Below are 10,105 nucleotides of genomic sequence, written 5' to 3'. Positions count from 1 at the left end.
ATGTGAGGTAAGTAGATCCATAAAATACGGATCAAATGCCACCTCACCCACATGTGCAAAGTGTGATGGATTTCTAGAAGCCATATTATTCACGTGGCTTATTACATAGGCGCATAAGGGGAATTAAAATAAGCTAATACTACCCCTTAGGCTACTATGCACACCCCCCCATGTGCCAAAGTCCACTTTTACCCTTCTCCATGTTTTGGCATCTTAAAAGCATCTTCTAGATCTCCAATCTTCCATCCAAAGATAGCAAAAAGGGTTTGGTCATTGGGAGAGTACTCATCTTGTAGTTTCTTAATCATCCCTCTTGTGATAGGCCCAATGGTGCTAGGCCTTCTTGTATCATCCCATCCCTCTTGAGAGGATTTGCCCTCAAATCCATAGGGTCGTCATCTTCACTTGCATAACCTGCAAAAGGTTTAAGGTCAGATATATTGAAGGTAGCATGAACACCATATTCAGGGGGAAGATCAATTTGATATGCATTGTTATTTATCCTCCTGATCACTCTAAAAGGTCCATCTCCTCTAGGATTGAGTTTGGATTTTCTTAGTTGAGGAAATCTTTCCTTTCTAAGATGAACCCAAACAAGATCACCTTCATTGAAGATTAACTCTTTCTTGCCCTTGTTGTGTTGCTTGGCATATTTCTCATTTTGTTGTTGAATTTGGTTTTTAACCTTGTGATGTAATTCTTTGATAAACTTAGATTTAGATACCCCCTCTTGATGAACAAAATCAATAGAATTTGGAAGGGGTATTAAATCCATGGGTGTCAAAGGATTAAAACCATAAACAACTTCAAAAGGAGACAATTTAGTAGTTCCATGAACTACTCTATTGTAGGCAAACTCGACATGAGGAAGAGACTCATCCCAACCGCTTGTTTCTTCTTCACAGCTCACTCACTACTTCCATCATATTTCCCGTCATCATCCTGCTTCCATCATTGACCGGACACTGAACCTTATACACGGCCAACATCAATCTTCAATCACACGCAAAACTCTCAATTCCTTCAGCACACTCAAAGCCAGAGAACCCACCATTTTCCTATCTTCCATTCTGTAACATCCCAAAATACAGTAATTACCATAATCAGAATTAATTACATTAAACCAGTAAAACAGTGCAGTCTTTATAATTCTAAACGAGAGTCAAAAGCCGAACGGCTTAAATTACAGAATTAAACGAACGCAACAGAAAATAGGAGTTCAGAGACGAACGGTCTTACAAAACTATGACCGAACGTCCAAAAATAAAACTAACAGACAACAAAAGAAAACACGCGAGCGCTCTAAGGCTCGGCTTTAACTTCCACTTCCACCAGATTTGCGTCTTCCAAATTTTCTTCTTCTAGCACCTCTTCAAGTGACGCACCTCCATCTGCTCACATCCACACGGATGATCATTGCAATGACAGGACGAACGTACATAGACAAAACGACAACACAAGGAAAACGAAAGGGTAAGCTTAAGTAATTTAATTCATACGTCAACATATACACTAATATTTCAATTCATACAAACACATAACTCAACATATAACATCATCCGAAATATATATATATATACTAGACCGACCGTCCGGACTGTATGAATCTGTGTAGTTACAAGCGTCCTTGCACCCGAGTGATGTAGTAACTGGGATACACCAAACAGCTGCCACTCGAGGTCAGTCCGTTCTTACGTCGCCCATGTTAACTTATGGACTAAGGACCTCCTGCCGTTCCCACACATGACATACTTCCTCTACATGAAGATAGTACTCACGGAACATCAGGATGGACAGCGAGTCTTAACTTATCCACAGTCATACTTTACCAAATTTAATATTCAATATATATAAGAGTCGTTCCTCCCTGGAACGCTCGTTCAAATTCCAAAGTCGTATAATCATTCAATATAGTGTTCGCACTTCAACATCTAATAATTTATCATCATCTCTAACTTTAGTTTTAAAAGTATAAAATAACGAACGTTCATACTTCTGAAGAACGAAGACGAACGCTAAAGAATAGATTTAGAAGGCTCGTTGTCAAACCAAAGAAGTCAACACGTACTTACGTGACGAACGTGACTGCTACTAGAATCAGTTGAATGAACCGACTCTTAGAGATATAACATCAATGTTCAGAATAATTTAGGTACAAAGACTCCAGACCAAATTCAAATGGATAAAGATACAACAAGACAATTATTTAATGATACTAAGAACAATTTGTTTAAAGGGATCGACTGCCAGTCAATGACCGAACGCGATGATATACATTAACTAATAATTTGGACGAACGCTATTTACGTACGTTCCGAAATCAAATTGCAAGATTACCACTAGGCTGAGCCGAACGCTCAACATAGCATTTCACGGGACGCTCGTTCTCGATCGGGACTCTTTTCAGATAAAAGAATTCCTTTTGAAGGAAATAACTAGAAACCGAACGGTATAAGACCGTACGATGACGAACGCAGCTTATCATAGTAATAATTATCATATTCATATTTTTCATCTATTCTAACTCAACATTTCTCATACGATTCATAATCATATAATCTAAGATTCCTCATTTAATTTACATACATTATAGAATTCATATTAACAACTCATACTATACAGAAATCATCCATTTTCCAATTCATACGTACCAACCAGCACATACTATATTCATTCATGCATAACAGCGATCGTTCAGTCATACTCAAACAGCATACATCTCATACATTCTATTTCTATCATACTTGCACACAATCATCTACGTATAAACTAAATTATTAAGCTTCCCTTACCTGGATAGCAGTGTACTCCCAAAAAGCAAGGTTTAGTTCGTCCTCTAATAGCGTTCTACCCTCAGGTTTCGCTCAACAACTTTCACTTAATCTAAAACACCAGAAATCAGAAACAACTCAGACCTATAACCCATGCATGCAACCAGAACTAGGGTTTGCATGAAACCAAATGGACGAACGGTTAGCGACGAGAACTTACCAGTTCCGATCCCAATTCTATTCGGTCTAGAATGATGCTCACGTCTCCAGGAACGTTTCTACGGTTCTGAAACGTGATCGGAGAAGAAGGTGATGAGTTACAGTAGAGAGAAGGTGAACTGGTTCTAGAGAGAAGTTAGAGAAAATGAAGAGTTGAGTTCTGAGGAAGAAGAAGAGTGCGTGCAGGTGAGAGAGAGTTTTTCAAAAACTCAGTTTTGTTAATTTCCACGCCCAAACGAACGAGCGTCTCCTCTCCTGACACCTGCATTCCCACTTCTGATTTCAGAAACTTCTAACGTGACACGTGGCGCTCGTGCATGCAGTGCAAAGTGCGTTTTTAATGCACTGGACGTGTGGCGTGGGTGCATTTATGGAAGCTGACAGGTGACTCAGCAGTGTATTAATTGAGATTAGACAAGATAATTATGGTTTAATTTTTCCGAGGTCTCACATTCCACCTAACTACAAAAATTTTCGTCCTCGAAAATTTAAAGATTCACCCGGAAATAGATTAGGGTACAAGTCCTTCATGGCGCTCTCAACTTCCCACGTTGAATCACCAGTCTTAGCGTCCCACACCATCTTCACCAAACGAACGTCCTTTCCTTTGTAGTACTTGGTGCGGCTATCTTCTATACGGACTGGTTGCAACTCTAACGTTCGGTCTGGACGAAGTTGAACGTCTTCCAACTCCAGTACGTGTGATGGGTTCGCTATATACTTCCGAAGTTGGGAAACGTGGAAGACGGAGTGAAGGTTCGATAGCTGAGGCGGTAATGCAAGCTCGTACGCTACTGGTCCGATCTTCCTCAGAATTTGATACGGTCCAATGAATTTGGGAGACAACTTCTTTGGACGAACGGCTCGACCTACACCAGTGATTGGGTTGAGTCGAAGAAACACATGATCTCCTGCAGCGAACTCCAATGGTCTTCTTCTCTTATCCGCATAAGATTTCTGCCTGCTTAGGGACGTCTTCAACCTCTCCTGAATTAACTTGACTTTCTCGGTCGTTTGCTGGATAAGCTCAGGTCCAGTTAGCACGTTCTCTCCTTCCTGGAACCAACAAAGTGGCGTTCGACATTTCCTCCCATAGAGTGCTTCAAACGGTGCCATTCCAATGCTCGCCTGAAAACTGTTGTTATACGTGAATTCCACTAGCGGCAAAATTTCATCCCAAGCGCCCAAGTGATCTAGGACGTACGTCCTCAATAAATCTTCCAGCGTCTGGATCGTCCTCTCAGATTGTCCGTCCGTCTGGGGGTGATAAGCTGAACTCATCTGCAATTTACTACGGAGCTCGCTTTGGAGTGACTGCCAAAACCGTGAAGTGAACCTTGTGTCTCGGTCGGAAATGATGCTCGAAGGTACTCCATGTAAACGAACGATCTCCTGGATATACAACTTAGCCAAGTTGGTCATCGACATCTTCAAGTTGACTGCCAGGAAGTGGGCGCTCTTTGTTAGCCGATCTACGATCACCCAAATTGAATCATGATTTCTGACCGTTCGTGGTAGGTGGGTCACGAAATCCATGGATATGCTATCCCACTTCCATTCGGGAATTTCCAGCTGCTGAAGTAATCCGCCAGGTCTTTGGTGCTCCGCCTTCGCTCGTTGACAGGTTAAGCATGACGCCACGAAACGAGCGACATCACTCTTCATCCCAGGCCACCAAAACGACTTCCTGAGGTCTTGATACATCTTAGTCATGCCAGGGTGCATGCTAAGACGACTGTGATGACCTTCCTCCAGAATAATTCTCTTCAGCTCGCCATCATTCGGAACACACGTCCTATCCATGTAACGTAAAAGGTCGTCCGTCCCGGTGTTGAAATGCTTAGCCTTATTTGTACCGAGCGCGTTTAAGATCAACACCAAATCTTCATCCTCCCTTTGCTTTATCCTGATCCGGTCGAACACGTCACTTGCTATTCTGAGGTTGCAGCATTTAATATTGTTCGGCTCCAACTCGAACTGCAACCTTAGATCTCTAAAGCTCTCAACCAAACTCAGCTCCTTAACCATCATTACAGGAACATGAACTGCCTTCCTGCTTAGGGCGTCCGCCACTACATTATCATTCCCAGGATGATACAGCAGCTCAAAATCGTAATCTTTCAAAAATTCTAACCAACGCCTCTGCCTCATGTTCAACTCCTTCTGATCAAATAAATATTTGAGGCTCTTGTGGTCACTGAAGACTTGGAACGTGGATCCGTACAAGAAATGCCTCCAAATCTTCAGTGCAAAAACGACCGCTGCCAACTCCAGGTCGTGCGTTGGGTAATTCCTTTCGTGAACCTTCAACGGACGAGACGCGTATGCTACCTCTCGCTTTTCTTGCATCAGCACACAACCTAAACCTTGGTGAGAAGCGTCGCAATACACTTCGAACAGTTTAGACGTGTCTGGAATAACCAACACAGGAGCGCTCGTCAATTTCACTTTCAACTCTTGGAAGCTAGCCTCACAACGATCGGTCCAAGCGAACGGCTGATCTTTACGAGTCAACTGAGTTAGCGGCGCTACTATCTTAGCAAATCCTTCAATGAAACGTCTGTAGTAGCCCGCGAGTCCAACAAAACTACGCACCTCAGTGACCGAACGTGGACTCTCCCATTCCAGTACCGCTCGCACTTTCGCTGGAGCTACCGAGATGCCTCCAGCCGAAACCACATGTCCCAAAAACTGAATCTCCTTCATCCAGAATTCACACTTAGACAACTTGGCATATAACTCCTTCTTCCGCAACACTCCAAGTACAAGTCTAAGATGCTCTTCATGCTCGTCTTCGGTCTTGGAATAGATGAGAATATCATCTATGAAGACGACCACGAACTTATCCAAATAAGGCCTGAAGATGCGATTCATATACTCCATGAACACTGCTGGAGCGTTCGTTACTCCAAATGGCATCACCACGTACTCATAATGCCCGTAGCGAGATCTGAACGCTATCTTCTGGATGTCGTCTTCCTTAACCCTGATTTGATGATACCCGGATCTCAAGTCAATTTTTGAGAACACTGCAGCCCCATGCAATTGATCCAGCAGGTCATCTATCCTTGGCAACGGGTACTTGTTCTTGATGGTCAGCTTGTTTAATTGCCTGTAGTTTATACACAACCGCGAGCTGCCATCCTTCTTCCTTACTAACAGTACGGGCGCTCCCCAGGGTGATACGCTCGGCCTAATGAATTGCTTCTCCATCAACTCTTCAATCTGCTCCTTGAGTTCAGCTAACTCCGCAGGAGACATCCTATAAGGCTGAACCGAGATAGGAACCGCTGTCATCACCAAATCAATGGTAAATTCAACTTCACGATGAGGGGGAAGTCCAGGTATTTCTTCCGGAAAGACGTCCGCAAACCCATCCACAACCGATCGTCCATTACTGTCACTAGTGGACGATCGTTCTTTTACCAATCCTCTGAATTCCTGATCTTCATGCGTCATGATGAGAAAACAGCTGGCGCCCTCCATAATGTCTTCTTTCAGCTGACCGAGCGTCACTGACAATACTTCTTCTTCTTCACCAGGAAAAATTAATTCCTTCCTACCACAATCTATAAGGATGCGATTGGTAGCCAACCAATCCATTCCTAAAATCACCTCCAAACCTTGAAGAGGTAAGCAGATGAGATTAACTTTAAACTTACGCCCCTCCACTTCTATAGAACATCTGACGCACATAGTGGACGTCCTAACTTCGCCAGCCGCTGGGGTTGACACCACCAGGTCGAACTGTATCTCACTCACTTCTAAACCCAGTTTTTCAACACACGCCTTCGAGATGAAGGAGTGAGTTGCCCCCGAATTATACAGTGCACAGCACGATCTACCAAACAGCAAGCATTCACCAATTATGAGATTACCTGAGCTCGTTGCCTCAGCGCTCGTTATAGCGTATACGCGTCCCACTGCTTGTGCTCTACCACCTCTCGGTTGGCTCCTTCCAGCATTAGGTGGCCTCATCACTGCACGTCCACTCATATTGCACTCGTGATCCAAGTGCCTGTTTCTTCCACAACGATTGCAGTGCTTTCCTCCCACCAACTGAGGGCATGAAGACCGATAATGTGGCCCTCCACACTGGAAGCAAACAACGTTTCCTTGTCCAGACTGTCCGACAGGAACCACTGCTTGTGAACCGCTTGCATGAGAGAGCTGGTTTGGACGAGTATAAGGAGGTCTCCTCTGAACCGTACCTTCTCTGGACACGATCGGTCCCCTACTCACTTGTTGCTGCTTCTTCTACCGTTCCGCCTCTGCCATATTCTTCTCCAAGACCTTGGCTCGCTCAACCATAGCAGGAAACGACCGGATGCACAAACTGGAAATCAAGACCTTCAAATCACTCCGCAGTCCGTTCTCAAATTTCCTGCACTGCCACTCCTCACTGGTGGCCATCGTATTGAACCGAACAAGGTGCTTGAATTTATTGGTATATTCAGAAACCGACATCCCACCTTCAACCAGCTGTAGAAACTCCACTTCCTTCGCAAAACGGACGCTGTCAGGGAAGTACTCCTCGTAAAACTTGCCACGGAACACTTCCCAAGTGATCGGACGTTGGGCGTCTGCCAGAATAGCCCTTGTGCTCGCCCACCAGTGGCTTGCTTCCCCAGTTAACAAGTATTCAGTGAACGCCAAACGGTTCTCGTCTGGACACCTTTTGGCGTTGAAGATTTTCTCCATGTCCCTTAACCACTGATCCGCTTCGTCTGGGAGGCCTTTCCCACTGAACTTAGCCGGATGGTGTTGGAGGAAACTCTCCAAGCTCCATTTAGAAGCAGGCGGGGCAGCATTGGAAGAGGACGCCCCCGGAGTGTGCCTAGTTGCTGCCAGAATTTCCATTAATTGTCTTTGGGTCGTTTCAGAGTTGGCACGAGAGGCCTCCAAACTCTGCATGGCGTTCTGATTCTGCTGCATCAGGGTGGCGTTCTGCTCCATTAAAGTGGTGTTTTGTTGCTGCAGTCGGTCAATCACCGTTTCCAACAACCTAGCGTTGTTGGGCGCATCTGGGTCAGTAGGTTGTGGTGGAGGAGGAAGTCTAGGTGTCATTTGTTCTCTGGACACAGAGAAAAACGAACGTTAGTCATGTTCAAAGAGTTGAGAAAAATAACTCATTTAAACACATATTAAGCACACAGCAAAAACACAGTGCACTCATAACCTACAGTGTCCTTTAAGAGAACAAAACTGCTCTGATACCATTAATGTAACATCCCAAAATACAGTAATTACCATAATCAGAATTAATTACATTAAACCAGTAAAATAGTGCAGTCTTTATAATTAATTCTAAACGAGAGTCAAAAGCCGAACGGCTTAAATTACAGAATTAAACGAACGCAACAGAAAATAGGAGTTCAGAGACGAACGGTCTTACAAAACTATGACCGAACGTCCAAAAATAAAACTAACAGACAACAAAAGAAAACACGCGAGCGCTCTAAGGCTCGGCTTTAACTTCCACTTCCACCAGATTTGCGTCTTCCAAATTTTCTTGTTCTAGCACCTCTTCAAGTGACGCACCTCCATCTGCTCACATCCACACGGATGATCATTGCAATGACAGGACGAACGTACATAGACAAAACGACAACACAAGGAAAACGAAAGGGTAAGCTTAAGTAATTTAATTCATACGTCAACATATACACTAATATTTCAATTCATACAAACACATAACTCAACATATAACATCATCCGAAATATATATATATATATACTAGACCGACCGTACGGACTGTATGAATCTGTGTAGTTACAAGCGTCCTTGCACCCGAGTGATGTAGTAACTGGGATACACCAAACAGCTGCCACTCGAGGTCAGTTCGTTCTTACGTCGCCCATGTTAACTTATGGACTAAGGACCTCCTGCCGTTCCCACACATGACATACTTCCTCTACATGAAGATAGTACTCACGGAACATCAGGATGGACAGCAAGTCTTAACTTATCCACAGTCATACTTTACCAAATTTAATATTCAATATATATAAGAGTCGTTCCTCCCTGGAACGCTCGTTCAAATTCCAAAGTCGTATAATCATTCAATATAGTGTTCGCACTTCAACATCTTATAATTTATCATCATCTCTAACTTTAGTTTTAAAAGTATAAAATAACGAACGTTCATACTTCTGAAGAACGAAGACGAACGCTAAAGAATAGATTTAGAAGGCTCGTTGTCAAACCAAAGAAGTCAACACGTACTTACATGACGAACGTGACTGCTACTAGAATCAGTTGAATGAACCGACTCTTAGAGATATAACATCAATGTTCAGAATAATTTAGGTACAAAGACTCTAGACCAAATTCAAATGGATAAAGATACAACAAGACAATTATTTAATTATACTGAGAACAATTTGTTTAAAGGGATCGACTGCCAGTCAATGACCGAACGCGATGATATACATTAACTAATAATTTGGACGAACGCTATTTACGTACGTTCCGAAATCAAAGGTATGAACGAGCGTTCGGTATAAGACCGTACACTTCTTAAGACGAACGCTAGATATAAGACCAATAATTAATTAGAGCGAACGCTTGGTATAAGACCGAGTGCTAATTAGGACGAACGCTCAGTGTAAGACCGAGCGCTACCAATTTATAAGTATAAGGGATAATAACTTAATTTAAATTGCAAGATTACCACTAGGCTGAGCCGAACGCTCAGCATAGTATTTCACGGGACGCTCGTTCTCGATCGGGACTCTTTTCAGATAAAAGAATTCCTTTTGAAGGAAATAACTAGAAACCGAACGGTATAAGACCGTACGATGACGAACGCAGCTTATCATAGTAATAATTATCATATTCATATTTTTCATCTATTCTAACTCAACATTTCTCATACGATTCATAATCATATAATCTCAGATTCCTCATTTAATTTACATACATTATAGAATTCATATTAACAACTCATACTATACAGAAATCATCCATTTTCCAATTCATACGTACCAACCAGCACATACTATATTCATTCATGCATAACAGCGATCGTTCAGTCATACTCAAACAGCATACATCTCATACATTCTATTTCTATCATACTTGCACACAATCATCTACGTATAAACTAAATTAT

General features: G+C 42.8%; 1 protein-coding gene across 1 annotated transcript; it reads right to left on the bottom strand.

Annotated features, from left to right (window-relative positions):
* Positions 1-3,452: 3,452 nt before the first annotated feature.
* On the bottom strand, positions 3,453-8,057 carry LOC128194408 (uncharacterized). Its single transcript, XM_052869997.1, has 6 exons — positions 7,252-8,057; positions 6,653-7,146; positions 5,322-6,595; positions 4,783-5,132; positions 4,127-4,677; positions 3,453-3,859 (listed from the first exon to the last, which is right to left on the bottom strand). The coding sequence occupies exons 1-6, from the start codon at positions 8,055-8,057 to the stop codon at positions 3,453-3,455; spliced, it is 3,882 nt and encodes a 1,293-aa protein (XP_052725957.1).
* Positions 8,058-10,105: the final 2,048 nt, after the last annotated feature.

The sequence above is a fragment of the Vigna angularis genome, chromosome 10 (assembly GCF_016808095.1).
Source record: "Vigna angularis cultivar LongXiaoDou No.4 chromosome 10, ASM1680809v1, whole genome shotgun sequence".
In the NCBI taxonomy this organism is placed as follows: Eukaryota; Viridiplantae; Streptophyta; class Magnoliopsida; order Fabales; family Fabaceae; genus Vigna; species Vigna angularis.
This window is presented reverse-complemented; position numbering and strand designations above follow the sequence as displayed.

Excerpts from the sequence above, each read along its gene's own strand:
- LOC128194408 (XM_052869997.1), bottom strand. The coding sequence starts at position 8,057 with ATGACACCTAGACTTCCTCCTCCACCACAACCTACTGACCCAGATGCG. Across the intron at positions 7,147-7,251 it reads AATATGGCAGAGGCGGAACG|CGGTTCACAAGCAGTGGTTC; the intron begins GTAGAAGAAGCA and ends CTCTCATGCAAG. Across the intron at positions 6,596-6,652 it reads TTCTATAGAAGTGGAGGGGC|GAATGGATTGGTTGGCTACC; the intron begins GTAAGTTTAAAG and ends AGGTGATTTTAG.